This window comes from Scyliorhinus torazame, unplaced genomic scaffold, assembly GCF_047496885.1.
Source record: "Scyliorhinus torazame isolate Kashiwa2021f unplaced genomic scaffold, sScyTor2.1 scaffold_144, whole genome shotgun sequence".
In the NCBI taxonomy this organism is placed as follows: domain Eukaryota; kingdom Metazoa; phylum Chordata; class Chondrichthyes; order Carcharhiniformes; family Scyliorhinidae; genus Scyliorhinus; species Scyliorhinus torazame.
The window spans coordinates 166117-190577 of record NW_027307871.1 but is presented as its reverse complement, the minus strand read 5'-3'; the positions used below and the strand labels follow the sequence as shown (position 1 = coordinate 190577).

The 24461-nt window shown below is 47.2% G+C and overlaps 1 protein-coding gene across 2 annotated transcripts in view; it reads left to right on the top strand.

The window, feature by feature from the left end:
* Positions 1 to 2583: 2583 nt before the first annotated feature.
* The window catches only part of LOC140405605 (uncharacterized), a 78764-nt gene continuing 56886 nt past the window's right edge, over positions 2584 to 24461 (top strand). Inside the window, exon 1 of one of the 2 annotated variants that reach the window (XM_072494155.1) lies at positions 2584 to 2737. In XM_072494155.1, the coding sequence (XP_072350256.1) occupies positions 2718 to 2737 (20 nt within the window). In that variant the 5' untranslated portion in view covers positions 2584 to 2717. Of the gene's footprint in view, positions 2773 to 24461 lie in introns of both variants that reach the window. The other variant, XM_072494154.1, reaches the window with a different exon arrangement.

Below are 24461 nucleotides of genomic sequence, written 5' to 3'. Positions count from 1 at the left end.
CTGCCCGCTCCTTGAGTCTGTTACACAGAAACAGGAGGAGGCCCATTCAGCCCCTCAAGTCTGTTGCACAGGAACAGGAGGAGGGCCATTCAGCCCCTCGAGCCTGTTGCACAGGAACAGGCGGCGGCCCATTCAGCCCCTCGAGCCTGTTGCACAGGAACAGGAGGAGGGCCATTCAGCCCCCTCCTTGAGTCTGTTACACGGGAACATGAGGAGGGCCTTTCAGCCCCCTCCCCATGTCCCTCACACAGGAACAGGAGGAGGCCCATTCAGCCCCCTCCCAAGTCTGTTACACAGGAATAGGTGGAGGCCCATTCAGCCCCTCAAGTCTGTTACACAGGAAGAGGAGGATACCCATTCTGCCCGCTCCTCGAGCCTGTTACACAGGAACAGGAGGAGGCCCATCCAGCCCCCTCCTCGAGTCTGTTACACAGGAACAGGAGGAGGCCCATTCAGCCCCCTCCTCGAGCCTGTTACACAGGAACAGCAGGAAGCCCATTCGGCCCCTCGAGTCTGTTACTCAGGAACAGGAGGAGGCCCATTCAGCCCCCTCCTCGAGTCTGTTACACAGGAACAGGAGGAGGCCCATTCAGCCCCCTCCTTGAGTCTGTTTCCCGGAACAGGAGTAGGCCTGTCTCTCTCAGTCTCTATCGCTCACTCTCACCCTATCACACTCTCGCTCAGTCTCTCTCCCTCACAGTCTCTCTCTCTCTCAGTCTCTCTCTGCCTCTCTCTCTCTCTCACAGTCTCTCTCACTCTCACTCTGTCTCACTCTCTCTCAGTCTCTCTCACTCTCTCCACTCTCTCACACACTCTCTCACCCTCCCTCACACTCCATCACACTCTCTCACTCTCTCTCAGTCTCTCTCTCTCTCTCTCTCTCACTCTCTCTCACTCTCTCTCACTCTCTCTGTGTCTCTCATTCTCTCTCTCCCTCACTCTCCCTCACACTCTCTCACACTCTCTCACTCTCCCTCCCATTCTCCATCATTCTCTCTCAGTCTCTCTCTCTCTCACTCTCTCTCACTCTCCCTCACTGTCTCACTCTCCCTCATTCTCGTTCTGTCTCTCTCTCTCTCTCACTCTTTCTCTCTGTCTTTCTCTCTCAGTCTCTGTCTCTCTCTGTCTCTCTCTCTCTCTCTGTCTCTCTCTCTCTGTCTCTGTCTCTGTCTCTGTCTCTCTCACTCTCTCTCAGCCTCTCTCTCTCTCTCTGTCTCTCTCTCACTCTCTCTGTGCGTCTCTCACTCTCCCTCATTCTCTCTCTGCCTCTCTCACACTCCCTCACATTCTCTCACTCTCCCTCATTGTCTCTCCATCTCCCTCACTCTCTCTCAGACTCTCTCTCTCTCTCTCTGTCTCTCTCTCACTCTCTCTCTGGGTCTCTCACTCTCCCTCATTCTCTCTCACTCTCCCTCACTCTCTGACACTCTCCCACGCTCTCTCTGAGCCTCCCTCAGGCTCCCCACAATCTCCCTCACTGTGAATGGGCCAATGGCGGCACTCCCTACCCAAGCTCCACCGCGGCAGGGAAACCGCCCTATCTCCGGCAGCGAGGGGCGGCCGCGCATGCGCGGCGAGGGGGAGGGGCCAGCCGCCATTTGCTGAGAGGGAAAGAGAAAAGGAGAGAGAGAGGGAGGGAGAGAAGGAGAGAGAGAGGGAGGGAGAAAAGGAGAGAGAGAGGGAAGGAGAAAAGGAGAGAGAGAGGGAAGGAGAAAAGGAGGGAAAGAGAAAAGAGAGAGAAGGAGAGAGAGAGGGAAGGAGAGAAGGAGAGAGAGAGGGAAGGAGAAAAGGAGAGAGAGAGGGAAGGAGAAAAGGAGAGAGAGAGGGAAGGAGAGAAGGAGAGAGAGAGGGAAGGAGAGAAGGAGAGAGAGAGGGAAGGAGAAAAGGAGAGAGAGAGGGAAGGAGAGAAGGAGAGAGAGAGGGAAGGAGAAAAGGAGAGAGAGAGGGAGGGAGAAAAGGAGAGAGAGAGGGAAGGAGAAAAGGAGGGAAAGAGAAAAGAGAGAGAAGGAGAGAGAGAGGGAAGGAGAGAAGGAGAGAGAGAGGGAAGGAGAGAAGGAGAGAGAGAGGGAAGGAGAAAAGGAGAGAGAGAGGGAAGGAGAAAAGGAGAGAGAGAGGGAGGGAGAAAAGGAGAGAGAGAGGGAGGGAGAAAAGGAGAGAGGGAGGGAGAAAAGGAGAGAGAGAGGGAAGGAGAAAAGGAGAGAGAGAGGGAGGGAGAAAAGGAGAGAGAGGGAGGGAGAAAAGGAGAGTGGGAAGGAGAGAGAGAGAGGGAAGGAGAAAAGGAGAGAAGAGAGGGAAGGAGAAAAGGAGGGAAAGAGAAAAGAGAGAGAAGGAGAGAGAGAGGGAAGGAGAGAAGGAGAGAGAGAGGGAAGGAGAGAAGGAGAGAGAGAGGGAAGGAGAGAGAGAGAGGGAAGGAGAGAAGGAGAGAGAGAGGGAAGGAGAGAGAGAGAGGGAAGGAGAGAGATAGAGAGAGGGAAAGAGAAAAGAGAGAGAGAGAGGGAAGGAGAGAGATAGAGAGAGGGAAAGAGAAAAGAGAGAGACAGATGGGCTGAGAGAGAGAAGGAGACATCGAGAGAAACAGAGACAGAGAAAGAGAAAATAGAGAGAGCGGCACTCTGACTGAGAGAGGGAAAGATACTGAGGGAAAAGTAGAAATATATATAGAGAGAGAGAGACTGAGACACAGAGTGTGCGGAGACCCACAGACATCCAGGACGGCAATGTCCCGAATCGACGGAGGGTGAGGATGGAGGGAGCGGGGAAAGAGGGAATGAGGTAGGGAGGGAGGGGAAGGGAGTGAGGAGGGAGGGAGAGGGAGGGGGAAAGAGGGAGGGGGGAAGAGGAAGGGAGTGAGGGAGGGAGAGGGAGGGAGGGAGAGGGAGGGGGAAGGAGGAAGAGGGCGGGGGAAGGAGGAAGAGGGAGGGGGAGGGAGTGAGAGAGGGGGAGAGAAGGGGAGGTGAGAGTGAAACAGGAAGGAATTGGAGGGGAGACAGTACTGTAGGAGGGACATTACTGCAGGGACATTACTGCAGGGACATTACTGTAGGGACATTACTGCAGGGACATTACTGTAGGGACATTACTGCAGGGACATTACTGCAGGGACATTACTGTAGGGACATTACTGTAGGAGGGACATTACTGCAGGGACATTACTGTAGGGACATTACTGCAGGGATATTACTGTAGTGACATTACTGCAGGGACATTACTGCAGGGACATTACTGTAGGGACATTACTGTAGTGACATTACTGTAGGGACATTACTGCAGGGACATTACTGTAGGGACATTACTGTAGGAGGGACATTACTGTAGGGACATTACTGCAGGGATATTACTGTAGTGACATTACTGTAGGGACATTACTGCAGGGACATTACTGTAGGGACATTACTGTAGGAGGGACATTACTGTAGGGGCATTACTGCAGGGACATTACTGTAGGGACATTACCGCAGGGACATTACTGTAGGGACATTACTGTAGGAGGGACATTACTGTAGGGACATTACTTTGGGACATTACTGCAGGGACATTACTGTAGGGACATTACTGTAGGAGGGACATTGCTGTAGGAGGGACATTACTGCAGGGACATTACTGTAGGGACATTACTGTAGGGACATTACTGTAGGAGGGACATTACTGCAGGGACATTACTGTAGGGACATTACTGTAGGGACATTACTGTAGGAGGGACATTACTGCAGGGACATTACTGCAGGGACATTACTGTAGGGACATTACTGTAGGGACATTACTGTAGGAGGGACATTACTGCAGGGACATTACTGCAGGGACATTACTGCAGGGACATTACTGTAGGGACATTACTGTAGGGACATTACTGCAGGGACATTACTGCAGGGACATTACTGTAGGGACATTACTGTAGGGACATTACTGTAGGAGGGACATTACTGTAGGGACATTACTGTAGGAGGGACATTACTGTAGGAGGGACATTACTGTAGGGACATTACTGTAGGAGGGACATTACTGTAGGAGGGACATTACTGCAGGGACATTACTGGAGGGACATTACTGTAGGGACAATACTGTTGGGACATTACTGTAGGAGGAACATTACTGTAGGGACATTACTGTAGGAGGGACATTACTGTAGGGACAATACTGTTGGGACATTACTGTAGGAGGGACATTACTGTAGGGACAATACTGTTGGGACATTACTGTAGGAGGATCATTACTGTAGGGCCATTACTGTAGGGACATTACTGTAGGACGGACATTACTGTAGGAGGGACATTACTGTAGGGACATTACTGTAGGGACATTACTGTAGGAGGGACATTACTGTAGGGACATTACTGTTGGAGGGACATTACTGTAGGGACATTACTGCAGGGACATTACTGCAGGGACATTACTGTAGGGACATTACTGCAGGGACATTACTGTCGGGATATTACTGTAGGAGGGACATTACTGTAGGGACATTACTGTGGGAGGGACATTACTGTAGGGACATTACTGTAGGGACATTACTGCAGGGACATTACTGTAGGGACATTACTGTAGGAGGGACATTACTGTAGGGACATTACTGCAGGGACATTACTGTAGGAGGGACATTACTGTAGGGACATTACTGTAGGAGGGACATTACTGTAGGGACATTACTGCAGGGATATTACTGTAGGGACATTACTGTAGGAGGGACATTACTGTTGGGACAATACTGCAGGGACATTACTGTCGGGACATTACTGTAGGAGGGACATTACTGTCGGGATATTACTGTAGGATGGACATTACTGTAGGGAAATTACTGTGGGAGGGACATTACTGTAGGGACATTACTGCAGGGACATTACTGTAGGGACATTACTGTAGGAGGGACATTACTGTAGGGACATTACTGTAGGGACATTAGTGTCGGGACATTACTGTAGGGGGGACATTACTGTAGGAGGGACATTACTGCAGGAGGGACATTACTGTAGGGACATTACTGTAGGAGGGACATTACTGTAGTGACATTACTGTAGGGACATTAGTGTCGGGACATTACTGTAGGGGGGACATTACTGTAGGAGGGACATTACTGTAGGGACATTACCGTAGGAGGGACATTACTGTAGGGACATTCCCGTAGGAGGGACATTACTGTAGGAGGGACATTCCTGTAGGAACATTACTGTAGGAGGGACATTACTGTAGGGACATTACTGTAGGAGGGACATTACTGGAGGGACATTTCTGTAGGAGGGACATTCCTGTAGGAACATTACTGTAGGAGGGTCATTACTGTCGGGACATTACTGTCGGGACATTACTGTCGGGACATTACTGTCGGGACATTACTGTAGGAGGGACATTACTGTAGGAGGGACATTAATGTAGGGACATGACTGTAGGGACATTACTGCAGGAGGGACATTACTGTAGGGGCATTACTGTAGGGATATTGCTGTAGGGACATTACTGTAGTGACATTACTGTAGGAGGGACATTACTGTAGGAGGGACATTACTGTAGGAGCGACATTACTGTAGGGACATTACTGTAGGAGGGATATTATTGCAGGGACATTACTGTCGGTGGGACATTACTGTAGGGACATTACTGTAGGAGGGACATTACTGTAGGGACATTACTGTAGGGACATTACTGTAGGAGGGACATTACTGCAGGGACATTACTGTAGTGACATTACTGTAGGAGGGACATTACTGTAGGGACATTACTGTAGGAGGGACATTACTGTAGCGACATTACTGTAGGAGGGACATTACTGTAGGAGGGACATTCCTGTAGGAACATTACTGTAGGAGGGACATTACTGTAGGGACATTACTGTAGGGACATTAGTGTCGGGACATTACTGTAGGGACATTACTGTAGGGGGGACATTACTGTAGGAGGGACATTACTGTAGCGACATTACTGTAGGAGGGACATTCCTGTAGGGACATTACTGTCGGTGGGACATTACTGTAGGGACATTACTGTAGGAGGGACATTACTGTAGGGACATTACTGTAGGAGGGACATTACTGCTGGGACATTACTGTAGTGACATTACTGTAGGAGGGACATTACTGTAGGGACATTACTATAGGAGGGACATTACTGCAGGGACATTACTGTAGGAGGGACATCACTGTAGGGACATTACTGTAGGAGGGACATTCCTGTAGGAACATTACGGTAGGAGGGACATTACTTTAGGGACATTACTGTAGGGACATTACTGTAGGGACATTAGTGTCGGGACATTACTGTAGGGACATTACTGTAGGGGGGACATTACTGTAGGAGGGACATTACTGAAGGGACATTCCCGTAGGAGGGACATTACTGTAGGAGGGACATTCCTGTAGGAACATTACTGTAGGAGGGACATTACTGTAGGGACATTACTGTAGGGACATTACTGTAGGAGGGACATTACTGGAGGGACATTTCTGTAGGAGGGACATTCCTGTAGGAACATTACTGTAGGAGGGACATTACTGTAGGGACATTACTGTCGGGACATTACTGTCGGGACATTACTGTCGGGACATTACTGTAGGAGGGACATTACTGTAGGAGGGACATTACTGTAGGAGGGACATTACTGCAGGGACATGACTGTAGGGACATTACTGCAGGAGGGACATTACTGTAGGGGCATTACTGTAGGGATATTGCTGTAGTGACATTACTGTAGGAGGGACATTACTGTAGGTGGGACATTACTGTAGGAGGGACATTACTGTAGGAGGGACATTGCTGTAGGGACATTACTGTAGGGACATTACTGGAGGAGGGACATTACTGTAGGAGGGACATTACTGTAGGAGGGACATTAATGGAGGGACATTAATGGAGGGACATGACTGTAGGGACATTACTGCAGGAGGGACATTACTTTTGAGGCATTTCTGTAGGGATATTACTGTAGGGACATTACTGTAGGAGGGACATTACTGTAGGAGGGACATTACTGTAGGGACATTACTGTAGGAGGGACATTACTGTAGGGACATTACTGCAGGGACATTACTGCAGGGACATTACTGTAGGGACATTACTGTAGGGACATTACTGCAGGGACATTACTGTAGGGACATTACTGGAGGAGGGACATTACTGTAGGGGCATTACTGCAGGGACATTACTGTAGGGACATTACCGCAGGGACATTACTGTAGGGACATTACTGTAGGAGGGACATTACTGTAGGAGGGACATTACTGTAGGGGCATTACTGTAGGAGGGACATTACTGTAGGGGCATTACTGCAGGGACATTACTGTAGGGACATTACTGCAGGCACATTACTGTAGGGACATTACTGTAGGAGGGACATTACTGTAGGAGGGACATTACTGCAGGGACATTACTGCAGGGACATTACTGTAGGGACATTACTGTAGGAGGGACATTGCTGTAGGGACATTACTGTAGGAGGGACATTACTATAGGGGCATTACTGCAGGGACATTACTGTAGGGACATTACTGTAGGAGGGACATTACTGTAGGGACATTACTGTAGCAGGGACATTACTGTAGGGACATTACTGTAGGAGGGACATTACTGTAGGGACATTACTGTAGGGACATTACTGCAGGGACATTACTGTAGGGACATTACTGTAGGGACATTACTGCAGGGACATTACTGTAGGGACATTACTGTAGGAGGGACATTACTGTAGGAGGGACATTACTGTAGGAGGGACATTACTGTAGGGACATTACTGTAGGAGGGACATTACTGTAGGGACATTACTGTAGGAGGGACATTACTGTAGGGACATTACTGCAGGGACATTACTGTAGGGACATTACTGTAGGGACATTACTGCAGGGACATTACTGTAGGGACATTACTGTAGGAGGGACATTACTGTAGGGGCATTACTGCAGGGACATTACTGTAGGGACATTACCGCAGGGACATTACCGCAGGGACATTACTGTAGGGACATTACTGTAGGAGGGACATTACTGTAGGGGCATTACTGTAGGAGGGACATTACTGTAGGGGCATTACTGCAGGGACATTACTGTAGGGACATTACTGCAGGGACATTACTGTAGGGACATTACTGTAGGAGGGACATTACTGTAGGAGGGACATTACTGCAGGGACATTACTGCAGGGACATTACTGTAGGGACATTACTGTAGGAGGGACATTGCTGTAGGGACATTACTGTAGGAGGGACATTACTATAGGGGCATTACTGCAGGGACATTACTGTAGGGACATTACTGTAGGAGGGACATTACTGTAGGGACATTACTGTAGCAGGGACATTACTGTAGGGACATTACTGTCGGTGGGACATTACTGTAGGGACTTTACTGTAGGGACATTATTGTAGGAGGGACATTACTGTAGGGACATTACTGTAGTGACATTACTGTAGGGACATTACTGTAGGGACATTACTGTAGGAGGGACATTACTGCAGGGACTTTACTGTAGGAGGGACATTACTGTAGGGACATTACTGTAGGAGGGACATTACTGTAGGGGCATTACTGCAGGGACATTACTGTAGGGACATTACTGTAGGAGGGACATTACTGTAGGGACATTACTGTAGCAGGGACATTACTGTAGCAGGGGCATTACTGTAGGGACATTACTGTCGGTGGGACATTACTGTAGGGACTTTACTGTAGGGACATTATTGTAGGAGGGACATTACTGTAGGGACATTACTGTAGTGACATTACTGTAGGGACATTACTGTAGGAGGGACATTACTGCAGGGACTTTACTGTAGGAGGGACATTACTGTAGGGACATTACTGTAGGAGGGACATTACTGTAGGAGGGACATTACTGTAGGGACATTACTGTAGGGACATTACTGTAGGAGGGGATTTATTGCAGGGACATTACTGTAGGAGGGACATTACTGTAGGGACATTACTGTAGGGTCATTACTGTAGGAGGGACATTACTGTAGGAGGGACATTACTGTAGGAGGGACATTACTGTAGGAGGGACATTACTGCAGGGACATTACTGTAGGATGGACATTACTGTAGGGACATTACTGTAGGAGGGACATTACTGTAGGGACATTACTGTAGGAGGGACATTACTGTAGGAGGGACATTACTGTAGGGACATTACTGTAGGGACATTACTGTAGGAGGGACATTATTGCAGGGACATTACTGTAGGGACATTACTGTAGGAGGGACATTACTGTAGGGACATTACTGTCGGTGGGACATTGCTGTAGGGACATTACTGTAGGGACATTACTGTCGGGACATTATTGTAGGAGGGACATTACTGTAGGAGGGACATTACTGTAGGGACATTACTGTAGGGACATTACAGTAGGGACATTACTGTCGGAGGGGCATTATTGCAGGGACATTACTGTAGGAGGGACATTACTGTAGGGACATTACTGTACGAGGGGCATTATTGCAGGGACATTACTGTAGGAGGGACGTTACTGTCGTGACATTACTGTCGTGACATTACTGTCGTGACATTACTGTAGGGACATTACTGTAGGGACATTACTGTAGGTGGGACATTACTGCAGGGACTTTACTGTAGGGACATTACTGTAGGGACATTACTGTAGGGACATTACTGTAGGAGGGACCTTACTGTAGGGACATTACTGTAGGGACATTACTGTAGGGACATTACTGTAGGAGGGACATTACCGTAGGGACATTACTGTAGGGACATTACTGTAGGGACATTACTGTAGGAGGGGCATTATTGCAGGGACATTACTGTAGGAGGGACATTACTGTAGGGACATTACTGTAGGGACATTACTGTAGGGACATTACTGTAGGAGGGACATTACTGTAGGGACATTACTGTGGGAGGGACATTACTGTAGGGACATTACTGTAGGGACATTACTGCAGGGACATTACTGTAGGGACATTACTGTAGGGACATTACTGTAGGAGGGACATTACTGTAGGGACATTACTGTTGGGACATTACTGTAGGAGGGACATTACTGTAGGGACAATACTGTTGGGACATTACTGTAGGAGGAACATTACTGTAGGTACATTACTGTAGGGACATTACTGTAGGACGGACATTACTGTAGGAGGGACATTACTGTAGGGACATTACTGTAGGAGGGACATTACTGTAGGGACAATACTGTTGGAGGGACATTACTGTAGGGACATTACTGCAGGGACATTACTGCAGGGACATTACTGTAGGGACATTACTGTAGGGACATTACTGTAGGAGGGACAGTGTAGGGACATTACTGTAGGAGGGACATTACTGCAGGGACATTACTGTCGGGACATTACTGCAGGGACATTACTGTCGGGACATTACTGTAGGAGGGACATTACTGTAGGGACATTACTGTAGGAGGGACATTACTGTAGGGACATTACTGTGGGAGGGACATTACTGTAGGGACATTACTGCAGGGACATTACTGTAGGGACATTACTGTAGGAGGGACATTACTGTAGGGACATTACTGCAGGGACATTACTGTAGGAGGGACATTACTGTAGGGACATAACTGTAGGAGGGACATTACTGTAGGGACATTACTGCAGGGATATTACAGTAGGGACATTACTGTAGGAGGGACATTACTGTAGGGACAATACTGCAGGGACATTACGGTCGGGACATTACTGTAGGAGGGACATTACTGTAGGGATATTACTGTAGGATGGACATTACTGTAGGGAAATTACTGTGGGAGGGACATTACTGTAGGGACATTACTGTAGGGACATTACTGCAGGGACATTACTGTAGGGACATTACTGTAGGAGGGACATTACTGTAGGGACATTACTGTAGGGACATTAGTGTCGGGACATTACTGTAGGGGGGACATTACTGTAGGAGGGACATTACTGTAGGAGGGACATTACTGTAGGGACATTACTGTAGGAGGGACATTACTGTAGGGACATTACTGTAGGGACATTAGTGTCGGGACATTACTGTAGGGGGGACATTACTGTAGGAGGGACATTACTGTAGGAGGGACATTACTGTAGGGACATTACCGTAGGAGGGACATTACTGTAGGGACATTCCCGTAGGAGGGACATTACTGTAGGAGGGACATTCCTGTAGGAACATTACTGTAGGAGGGACATTACTGTAGGGACATTACTGTAGGAGGGACATTACTGGAGGGACATTTCTGTAGGAGGGACATTCCTGTAGGAACATTACTGGAGGAGGGTCATTACTGTCGGGACATTACTGTCGGGACATTACTGTCGGGACATTACTGTAGGAGGGACATTACTGTAGGAGGGACATTACTGTAGGGACATTACTGTAGGAGGGACATTACTGTAGGGACATTACTGTAGGGACATTACTGCAGGGACATTACTGTAGGGACATTACTGTAGGGACATTACTGCAGGGACATTACTGTAGGGACATTACTGTAGGAGGGACATTACTGTAGGGGCATTACTGCAGGGACATTACTGTAGGGACATTACTGTAGGAGGGACATTACTGTAGGAGGGACATTACTGTAGGGGCATTACTGTAGGAGGGACATTACTGTAGGGGCATTACTGCAGGGACATTACTGTAGGGACATTACTGTAGGGACATTACTGTAGGAGGGACATTACTGTAGGAGGGACATTACTGCAGGGACATTACTGCAGTAATGTCCCTGCAGGGACATTACTGCAGGGACATTACTGTAGGAGGGACATTACTGTAGGGGCATTACTGCAGGGACATTACTGTAGGGGCATTACTGCAGGGACATTACTGTAGGGACATTACCGCAGGGACATTACTGTAGGGACTGCAGGGACATTACTGCAGTAATGTCCCTGCAGGGACATTACTGCAGGGACATTACTGTAGGAGGGACATTACTGTAGGGGCATTACTGCAGGGACATTACTGTAGGGGCATTACTGCAGGGACATTACTGTAGGGACATTACCGCAGGGACATTACTGTAGGGACATTACTGTAGGAGGGACATTACTGTAGGGGCATTACTGTAGGAGGGACATTACTGTAGGGGCATTACTGCAGGGACATTACTGTAGGGACATTACTGTAGGGACATTACTGTAGGAGGGACATTACTGTAGGAGGGACATTACTGCAGGGACATTACTGCAGTAATGTCCCCTGCAGGGACATTACTGCAGGGACATTACTGTAGGGACATTACTGTAGGGACATTACTGCAGGGACATTACTGTAGGGACATTACTGTAGGAGGGACATTACTGTAGGGGCATTACTGCAGGGACATTACTGTAGGGACATTACCGCAGGGACATTACTGTAGGGACATTACTGTAGGAGGGACATTACTGTAGGGGCATTACTGTAGGAGGGACATTACTGTAGGGGCATTACTGCAGGGACATTACTGCAGGGACATTACTGTAGGGACATTACTGTAGGAGGGACATTACTGTAGGAGGGACATTACTGCAGGGACATTACTGCAGGGACATTACTGGAGGGACATTACTGTAGGAGGGACATTGCTGTAGGGACATTACTGTAGGAGGGACATTACTATAGGGGCATTACTGCAGGGACATTACTGTAGGGGCATTACTGTAGGAGGGACATTACTGTAGGGACATTACTGTAGCAGGGACATTACTGTAGGGACATTACTGTCGGTGGGACATTACTGTAGGGACTTTACTGTAGGGACATTATTGTAGGAGGGACATTACTGTAGGGACATTACTGTAGTGACATTACTGTAGGGACATTACTGTAGGGACATTACTGTAGGAGGGACATTACTGCAGGGACTTTACTGTAGGAGGGACATTACTGTAGGGACATTACTGTAGGAGGGACATTACTGTAGGGGCATTACTGCAGGGACATTACTGTAGGGACATTACTGTAGGAGGGACATTACTGTAGGGACATTACTGTAGCAGGGACATTACTGTAGCAGGGACATTACTGTAGGGACATTACTGTCGGTGGGACATTACTGTAGGGACTTTACTGTAGGGACATTATTGTAGGAGGGACATTACTGTAGGGACATTACTGTAGTGACATTACTGTAGGGACATTACTGTAGGGACATTACTGTAGGAGGGACATTACTGCAGGGACTTTACTGTAGGAGGGACATTACTGTAGGGACATTACTGTAGGAGGGACATTACTGTAGGAGGGACATTACTGTAGGGACATTACTGTAGGAGGGACATTACTGTAGGAGGGACATTACTGCAGGGACATTACTGTAGGATGGACATTACTGTAGGGACATTACTGTAGGAGGGACATTACTGTAGGGACATTACTATAGGAGGGACATTACTGTAGGAGGGACATTACTGTAGGGACATTACTGTAGGGACATTACTGTAGGGACATTACTGTAGGAGGGACATTATTGCAGGGACATTACTGTAGGGACATTACTGTAGGAGGGACATTACTGTAGGGACATTACTGTCGGTGGGACATTGCTGTAGGGACATTACTGTAGGGACATTACTGTCGGGACATTATTGTAGGAGGGACATTACTGTAGGAGGGACATTACTGTAGGGACATTACTGTAGGAGGGGCATTATTGCAGGGACATTACTGTAGGAGGGACATTACTGTAGGGACATTACTGTAGGAGGGGCATTATTGCAGGGACATTACTGTAGGAGGGACATTACTGTAGGGACATTACTGTCGTGACATTACTGTAGGGACATTACTGTCGTGACATTACTGTAGGGACATTACTGTAGGTGGGACATTACTGCAGGGACTTTACTGTAGGGACATTACTGCAGGGACATTACTGCAGGGACATTACTGTAGGGACATTACTGTAGGAGGGACCTTACTGTAGGGACATTACTGTAGGGACATTACTGTAGGAGGGACATTACCGTAGGGACATTACTGTAGGGACATTACTGTAGGAGGGGCATTATTGCAGGGACTTTACTGTAGGAGGGACATTACTGTACGGACATTACTGTAGGGACATTACTGTAGGAGGGACATTACTGTAGGGACATTACTGTAGGAGGGACATTACTGTAGGGACATTACTGTAGGAGGGACATTACTGTAGGGACATTACTGTGGGAGGGACATTACTGTAGGGACATTACTGTAGGGACTACTGTAGGAGGGACATTACTGTAGGGACATTACTGTAGGAGGGACATTACTGTAGGAGGGACATTACTGTAGGGACATTACTGAAGGAGGGACATTACTGTAGGAGGGACATTACTGCAGGGACATTACTGGAGGGACATTACTGTAGGGACAATACTGTTGGGACATTACTGTAGGAGGAACATTACTGTAGGGACATTACTGTAGGAGGGACATTACTGTAGGGACAATACTGTTGGGACATTACTGTAGGAGGGACATTACTGTAGGGACAATACTGTTGGGACATTACTGTAGGAGGAACATTACTGTAGGGACATTACTGTAGGGACATTACTGTAGGACGGACATTACTGTAGGAGGGACATTACTGTAGGGACATTACTGTAGGGACATTACTGTAGGAGGGACATTACTGTAGGGACATTACTGCAGGGACATTACTGCAGGGACATTACTGTAGGGACATTACTGTAGGGACATTACTGTAGGAGGGACAGTGTAGGGACATTACTGTAGGAGGGACACTACTGCAGGGACATTACTGTCGGGACATTACTGCAGGCACATTACTGTCGGGACATTACTGTAGGAGGGACATTACTGTAGGGACATTACTGTAGGAGGGACATTACTGTAGGGACATTACTGTGGGAGGGACATTACTGTAGGGACATTACTGCAGGGACATTACTGTAGGGACATTACTGTAGGAGGGACATTACTGTAGGGACATTACTGCAGGGACATTACTGTAGGAGGGACATTACTGTCGGGACATAACTGTAGGAGGGACATTACTGTAGGGACATTACTGCAGGGATATTACTGTAGGGACATTACTGTAGGAGGGACATTACTGTAGGGACAATACTGCAGGGACATTACAGTCGGGACATTACTGTAGGAGGGACATTACTGTAGGGATATTACTGTAGGATGGACATTACTGTAGGGAAATTACTGTGGGAGGGACATTACTGTAGGGACATTACTGTAGGGACATTACTGCAGGGACATTACTGTAGGGACATTACTGTAGGAGGGACATTACTGTAGGGACATTACTGTAGGGACATTAGTGTCGGGACATTACTGTAGGGGGGACATTACTGTAGGAGGGACATTACTGTAGGAGGGACATTACTGTAGGGACATTACTGTCGGAGGGACATTACTGTAGGGACATTACTGTAGGGACATTAGTGTCGGGACATTACTGTAGGGGGGACATTACTGTAGGAGGGACATTACTGTAGGAGGGACATTACTGTAGGGACATTACCGTAGGAGGGACATTACTGTAGGGACATTCCCGTAGGAGGGACATTACTGTAGGAGGGACATTCCTGTAGGAACATTACTGTAGGAGGGACATTACTGTAGGGACATTACTGTAGGAGGGACATTACTGGAGGGACATTTCTGTAGGAGGGACATTCCTGTAGGAACATTACTGTAGGAGGGTCATTACTGTCGGGACATTACTGTCGGGACATTACTGTCGGGACATTACTGTAGGAGGGACATTACTGTAGGAGGGACATTACTGTAGGGACATTACTGTAGGAGGGACATTACTGTAGGGACATTACTGTAGGGACATTACTGCAGGGACATTACTGTCGGGACATTACTGTAGGGACATTACTGCAGGGACATTACTGTAGGGACATTACTGTAGGAGGGACATTACTGTAGGGGCATTACTGCAGGGACATTACTGTAGGGACATTACCGCAGGGACATTACTGTAGGGACATTACTGTAGGAGGGACATTACTGTAGGAGGGACATTACTGTAGGGGCATTACTGTAGGAGGGACATTACTGTAGGGGCATTACTGCAGGGACATTACTGTAGGGACATTACTGCAGGGACATTACTGTAGGGACATTACTGTAGGAGGGACATTACTGTAGGAGGGACATTACTGCAGGGACATTACTGCAGGGACATTACTGTAGGGACATTACTGTAGGAGGGACATTGCTGTAGGGACATTACTGTAGGAGGGACATTACTATAGGGGCATTACTGCAGGGACATTACTGTAGGGACATTACTGTAGGAGGGACATTACTGTAGGGACATTACTGTAGCAGGGACATTACTGTAGGGACATTACTGTCGGTGGGACATTACTGTAGGGACTTTACTGTAGGGACATTATTGTAGGAGGGACATTACTGTAGGGACATTACTGTAGTGACATTACTGTAGGGACATTACTGTAGGAGGGACATTACTGCAGGGACTTTACTGTAGGAGGGACATTACTGTAGGGACATTACTGTAGGAGGGACATTACTGCAGGGGCATTACTGCAGGGACATTACTGTAGGGACATTACTGTAGGAGGGACATTACTGTAGGGACATTACTGTAGCAGGGACATTACTGTAGCAGGGACATTACTGTAGGGACATTACTGTCGGTGGGACATTACTGTAGGGACTTTACTGTAGGGACATTATTGTAGGAGGGACATTACTGTAGGGACATTACTGTCGTGACATTACTGTAGGGACATTACTGTAGGGACATTACTGTAGGAGGGACATTAGTGCAGGGACTTTACTGTAGGAGGGACATTACTGTAGGGACATTACTGTAGGAGGGACATTACTGTAGGAGGGACATTACTGTAGGGACATTACTGTAGGGACATTACTGTAGGAGGGGATTTATTGCAGGGACATTACTGTTGGAGGGACATTACTGTAGGGTCATTACTGTAGGAGGGACATTACTGTAGGGACATTACTGTAGGAGGGACATTACTGTAGGAGGGACATTACTGCAGGGACATTACTGTAGGATGGACATTACTGTAGGGACATTACTGTAGGAGGGACATTACTGTAGGGACATTACTGTAGGAGGGACATTACTGTAGGGACATTACTGTAGGGACATTACTGTAGGGACATTACTGTAGGAGGGACATTATTGCAGGGACATTACTGTAGGGACATTACTGTAGGAGGGACATTACTGTAGGGACATTACTGTAGGAGGGGCATTATTGCAGGGACATTACTGTAGGAGGGACATTACTGTAGGGACATTACTGTCGTGACATTACTGTAGGGACATTACTGTAGGGACATTACTGTAGGTGGGACATTACTGCAGGGACTTTACTGTAGGGACATTACTGCAGGGACATTACTGCAGGGACATTACTGTAGGGACATTACTGTAGGAGGGACCTTACTGTAGGGACATTACTGTAGGGACATTACTGTAGGAGGGACATTACCGTAGGGACATTACTGTAGGGACATTACTGTAGGGACATTACTGTAGGAGGGGCATTATTGCAGGGACATTACTGTAGGAGGGACATTACTCTACGGACATTACTGTAGGGACATTACTGTAGGAGGGACATTACTGTAGGGACATTACTGTAGGAGGGACATTACTGTAGGGACATTACTGTAGGAGGGACATTACTGTAGGGACATTACTGTGGGAGGGACATTACTGTAGGGACATTACTGTAGGGACATTACTGCAGGGACATTACTGTAGGGACATTACTGTAGGGACATTACTGTAGGAGGGACATTACTGTAGGGACATTACTGTAGGAGGGACATTACTGTAGGAGGGACATTACTGAAGGAGGGACATTACTGTAGGAGGGACATTACTGTAGGGACATTACTGTAGGGACAATACTGTTGGGACATTACTGTAGGAGGAACATTACTGTAGGGACATTACTGTAGGGACATTACTGTAGGAGGGACATTACTGTAGGGACAATACTGTTGGGACATTACTGTAGGAGGGACATTACTGTAGGGACAATACTGTTGGGACATTACTGTAGGAGGAACATTACTGTAGGGACATTACTGTAGGGACATTACTGTAGGACGGACATTACTGTAGGAGGGACATTACTGTAGGGACATTACTGTAGGGACATTACTGTAGGAGGGACATTACTGTAGGGACATTACTGTTGGAGGGACATTACTGTAGGGACATTACTGCAGGGACATTACTGCAGGGACATTACTGTAGGGACATTACTGTAGGGACATTACTGTAGGAGGGACAGTGTAGGGACATTACTGTAGGAGGGACACTACTGCAGGGACATTACTGTCGGGACATTACTGCAGGGACATTACTGTCGGGACATTACTGTAGGAGGGACATTACTGTAGGGACATTACTGTAGGAGGGACATTACTGTAGGGACATTACTGTGGGAGGGACATTACTGTAGGGACATTACTGCAGGGACATTACTGTAGGGACATTACTGTAGGAGGGACAATACTGTAGGGACATTACTGCAGGGACATTACTGTAGGAGGGACATTACTGTAGGGACATTACTGTAGGAGGGACATTACTGTAGGGACATTACTGCAGGGATATTACTGTAGGGACATTACTGTAGGAGGGACATTACTGTAGGGACAATACTGCAGGGACATTACTGTCGGGACATTACTGTAGGAGGGACATTACTGTAGGGATATTACTGTAGGATGGACATTACTGTAGGGAAATTACTGTGGGAGGGACATTACTGTAGGGACATTACTGTAGGGACATTACTGCAGGGACATTACTGTAGGGACATTACTGTAGGAGGGACATTACTGTAGGGACATTACTGTAGGGACATTAGTGTCGGGACATTACTGTAGGGGGGACATTACTGTAGGAGGGACATTACTGTAGGAGGGACATTACTGTAGGGACATTACTGTAGGAGGGACATTACTGTAGGGACATTACTGTAGGGACATTAGTGTCGGGACATTACTGTAGGGGGGACATTACTGTAGGAGGGACATTACTGTAGGAGGGACATTACTGTAGGGACATTCCCGTAGGAGGGACATTACTGTAGGAGGGACATTCCTGTAGGAACATTACTGTAGGAGGGACATTACTGTAGGGACATTACTGTAGGAGGGACATTACTGGAGGGACATTTCTGTAGGAGGGACATTCCTGTAGGAACATTACTGTAGGAGGGTCATTACTGTCGGGACATTACTGTCGGGACATTACTGTCGGGACATTACTGTAGGAGGGACATTACTGTAGGAGGGACATTACTGTAGGAGGGACATTAATGTAGGGACATGACTGTAGGGACATTACTGCAGGAGGGACATTACTGTAGGGGCATTACTGTAGGGATATTGCTGTAGGGACATTACTGTAGTGACATTACTGTAGGAGGGACATTACTGTAGGAGGGACATTACTGTAGGAGGGACATTACTGTAGGAGGGACATTAATGTAGGGACATGACTGTAGGGACATTACTGCAGGAGGGACATTACTGTAGGGACATTACTGTAGGGACATTACTGTAGGAGGGATATTATTGCAGGGACATTACTGTCGGTGGGACATTACTGTAGCGACATTACTGTAGGAGGGACATTACTGTAGGAGGGACATTCCTGTAGGAACATTACTGTAGGGGGGACATTACTGTAGGGACATTACTGTAGGGACATTAGTGTCGGGACATTACTGTAGGGACATTACTGTAGGGGGGACATTACTGTAGGAGGGACATTACTGTAGCGACATTACTGTAGGAGGGACATTACTGTAGGAGGGACATTCCTGCAGGGACATTACTGTCGGTGGGACATTACTGTAGGGACATTACTGTAGGAGGGAAATTACTGTAGGGACATTACTGTAGGGACATTACTGTAGGAGGGACATTACTGCTGGGACATTACTGTAGTGACATTACTGTCGGTGGGACATTACTGTAGGGACTTTACTGTAGGGACATTATTGTAGGAGGGACATTACTGTATGGACATTACTGTAGTGACATTACTGTAGGGACATTACTGTAGGGACATTACTGTAGGAGGGACATTACTGCAGGGACTTTACTGTAGGAGGGACATTACTGTAGGGACATTACTGTAGGAGGGACATTACTGTAGGGGCATTACTGCAGGGACATTACTGTAGGGACATTACTGTAGGAGGGACATTACTGTAGGGACATTACTGTAGCAGGGACATTACTGTAGCAGGGACATTACTGTAGGGACATTACTGTCGGTGGGACATTACTGTAGGGACTTTACTGTAGGGACATTATTGTAGGAGGGACATTACTGTAGGGACATTACTGTAGTGACATTACTGTAGGGACATTACTGTAGGGACATTACTGTAGGAGGGACATTACTGCAGGGACTTTACTGTAGGAGGGACATTACTGTAGGCACATTACTGTAGGAGGGACATTACTGTAGGAGGGACATTACTGTAGGGACATTACTGTAGGGACATTACTGTAGGAGGGGATTTATTGCAGGGACATTACTGTAGGAGGGACATTACTGTAGTGACATTACTGTAGGGTCATTACTGTAGGAGGGACATTACTGTAGGGACATTACTGTAGGAGGGACATTACTGTAGGAGGGACATTACTGCAGGGACATTACTGTAGGATGGACATTACTGTAGGGACATTACTGTAGGAGGGACATTACTGTAGGGACATTACTGTAGGAGGGACATTACTGTAGGAGGGACATTACTGTAGGGACATTACTGTAGGGACATTACTGTAGGGACATTACTGTAGGAGGGACATTATTGCAGGGACATTACTGCAGGGACATTACTGTAGGAGGGACATTACTGTAGGGACATTACTGTCGGTGGGACATTGCTGTAGGGACATTACTATAGGGACATTACTGTCGGGACATTATTGTAGGAGGGACATTACTGTAGGAGGCACATTACTGTAGGGACATTACTGTAGGGACATTACAGTAGGGACATTACTGTAGGAGGGGCATTATTGCAGGGACATTACTGTAGGAGGGACATTACTGTAGGGACATTACTGTAGGAGGGGCATTATTGCAGGGACATTACTGTAGGAGGGACATTACTGTAGGGACATTACTGTCGTGACATTACTGTAGGGACATTACTGTAGGGACATTACTGTAGGTGGGACATTACTGCAGGGACTTTACTGTAGGGACATTACTGCAGGGACATTACTGCAGGGACATTACTGTAGGGACATTACTGTAGGAGGGACCTTACTGTAGGGACATTACTGTAGGGACATTACTGTAGGAGGGACATTACCGTAGGGACATTACTGTAGGGACATTACTGTAGGGACATTACTGTAGGAGGGGCATTATTGCAGGGACATTACTGTAGGAGGGACATTACTCTACGGACATTACTGTAGGGACATTACTGTAGGAGGGACATTACTGTAGGGACATTACTGTAGGAGGGACATTACTGTAGGGACATTACTGCAGGAGGGACATTACTGCAGGGACATTACTGTGGGAGGGACATTACTGTAGGGACATTACTGTAGGGACATTACTGCAGGGACATTACTTTAGGGACATTACTGTAGGGACATTACTGTAGGAGGGACATTACTGTAGGGACATTACTGTAGGAGGGACATTACTGTAGGAGGGACATTACTGTAGGGACATTACTGAAGGAGGGACATTACTGTAGGAGGGACATTACTGCAGGGACATTACTGGAGGGACATTACTGTAGGGACAATACTGTTGGGACATTACTGTAGGAGGAACATTACTGTAGGGACATTACTGTAGGGACATTACTGTAGGAGGGACATTACTGTAGGGACAATACTGTTGGGACATTACTGTAGGAGGGACATTACTGTAGGGACAATACTGTTGGGACATTACTGTAGGAGGAACATTACTGTAGGGACATTACTGTAGGGACATTACTGTAGGACGGACATTACTGTAGGAGGGACATTACTGTAGGGACATTACTGTAGCAGGGACATTACTGTAGGGACATTACTGTCGGTGGGACATTACTGTAGGGACTTTACTGTAGGGACATTATTGTAGGAGGGACATTACTGTAGGGACATTACTGTAGGAGGGACAGTGTAGGGACATTACTGTAGGAGGGACACTACTGCAGGGACATTACTGTCGGGACATTACTGCAGGGACATTACTGTCGGGACATTACTGTAGGAGGGACATTACTGTAGGGACATTACTGTAGGAGGGACATTACTGTAGGGACATTACTGTGGGAGGGACATTACTGTAGGAGGGACATTACTGTAGGGACATTCCCGTAGGAGGGACATTACTGTAGGAGGGACATTCCTGTAGGAACATTACTGTAGGAGGGACATTACTGTAGGGACATTACTGTAGGAGGGACATTACTGGAGGGACATTTCTGTAGGAGGGACATTCCTGTAGGAACATTACTGTAGGAGGGTCATTACTGTCGGGACATTACTGTCGGGACATTACTGTCGGGACATTACTGTAGGAGGGACATTACTGTAGGAGGGACATTACTGTAGGAGGGACATTAATGTAGGGACATGACTGTAGGGACATTACTGCAGGAGGGACATTACTGTAGGGGCATTACTGTAGGGATATTGCTGTAGGGACATTACTGTAGTGACATTACTGTAGGAGGGACATTACTTTAGGAGGGACATTACTGTAGGAGGGACATTACTGTAGGAGGGACATTAATGTAGGGACATGACTGTAGGGACATTACTGCAGGAGGGACATTACTGTAGGGACATTACTGTAGGGACATTACTGTAGGAGGGATATTATTGCAGGGACATTACTGTCGGTGGGACATTACTGTAGCGACATTACTGTAGGAGGGACATTACTGTAGGAGGGACATTCCTGTAGGAACATTACTGTAGGAGGGACATTACTGTAGGGACATTACTGTAGGGACATTAGTGTCGGGACATTACTGTAGGGACATTACTGTAGGGGGGACATTACTGTAGGAGGGACATTACTGTAGCGACATTACTGTAGGAGGGACATTACTGTAGGAGGGACATTCCTGCAGGGACATTACTGTCGGTGGGACATTACTGTAGGGACATTACTGTAGGAGGGAAATTACTGTAGGGACATTACTGTAGGGACATTACTGTAGGAGGGACATTACTGCTGGGACATTACTGTAGTGACATTACTGTAGGAGGGACATTACTTTAGGGACATTACTGCAGGAGGGACATTACTGCAGGGACATTACTGTAGGAGGGACATTACTGTGGGGACATTACTGTAGGAGGGACATTCCTGTAGGAACATTACGGTAGGAGGGACATTACTGTAGGGACATTACTGTAGGGACATTAGTGTCGGGACGTTACTGTAGGGACATTACTGTAGGGGGGACATTACTGTAGGAGGGACATTACTGTAGGGACATTCCCGTAGGAGGGACATTACTGTAGGAGGGACATTCCTGTAGGAACATTACTGTAGGAGGGACATTACTGTAGGGACATTACTGTAGGGACATTACTGTAGGAGGGACATTACTGGAGGGACATTTTTGTAGGAGGGACATTCCTGTAGGAACATTACTGTAGGAGGGACATTACTGTAGGGACATTACTGTCGGGACATTACTGTCGGGACATTACTGTCGGGACATTACTGTAGGGACATTACTGTAGGAGGGACATTACTGTAGGAGGGACATTACTGTAGGAGGGACATTACTGTAGGGACTTGAATGTAGGGACATGACTGTAGGGACATTACTGCAGGAGGGACATTACTGTAGGGGCATTACTGTAGGGATATTGCTGTAGTGACATTACTGTAGGAGGGACATTACTGTAGGTGGGACATTACTGTAGGAGGGACATTACTGTAGGAGGGACATTGCTGTAGGGACATTACTGTAGGGACATTACTGTAGGAGGGACATTACTGTAGGAGGGACATTACTGTAGGAGGGACATTAATGGAGGGACATTAATGGAGGGACATTAATGGAGGGACATGACTGTAGGGACATTACTGCAGGAGGGACATTACTTTTGAGGCATTTCTGTAGGGATATTACTGTAGGGACATTACTGTAGGAGGGACATTACTGTAGGAGGGACATTACTGTAGGGACATTACTGTAGGAGGGACATTACTGTAGGGACATAACTGTAGGAGGGACATTACTGTAGGGACATTACTGCAGGGATATTACTGTAGGGACATTACTGTAGGAGGGACATTACTGTAGGGACAATACTGCAGGGACATTACTGTCGGGACATTACTGTAGGTGGGACATTACTGTAGGGATATTACTGTAGGATGGACATTACTGTAGGGAAATTACTGTGGGAGGGACATTACTGTAGGGACATTACTGTAGGGACATTACTGCAGGGACATTACTGTAGGGACATTACTGTAGGAGGGACATTACTGTAGGGACATTACTGTAGGGACATTAGTGTCGGGACATTACTGTAGGGGGGACATTACT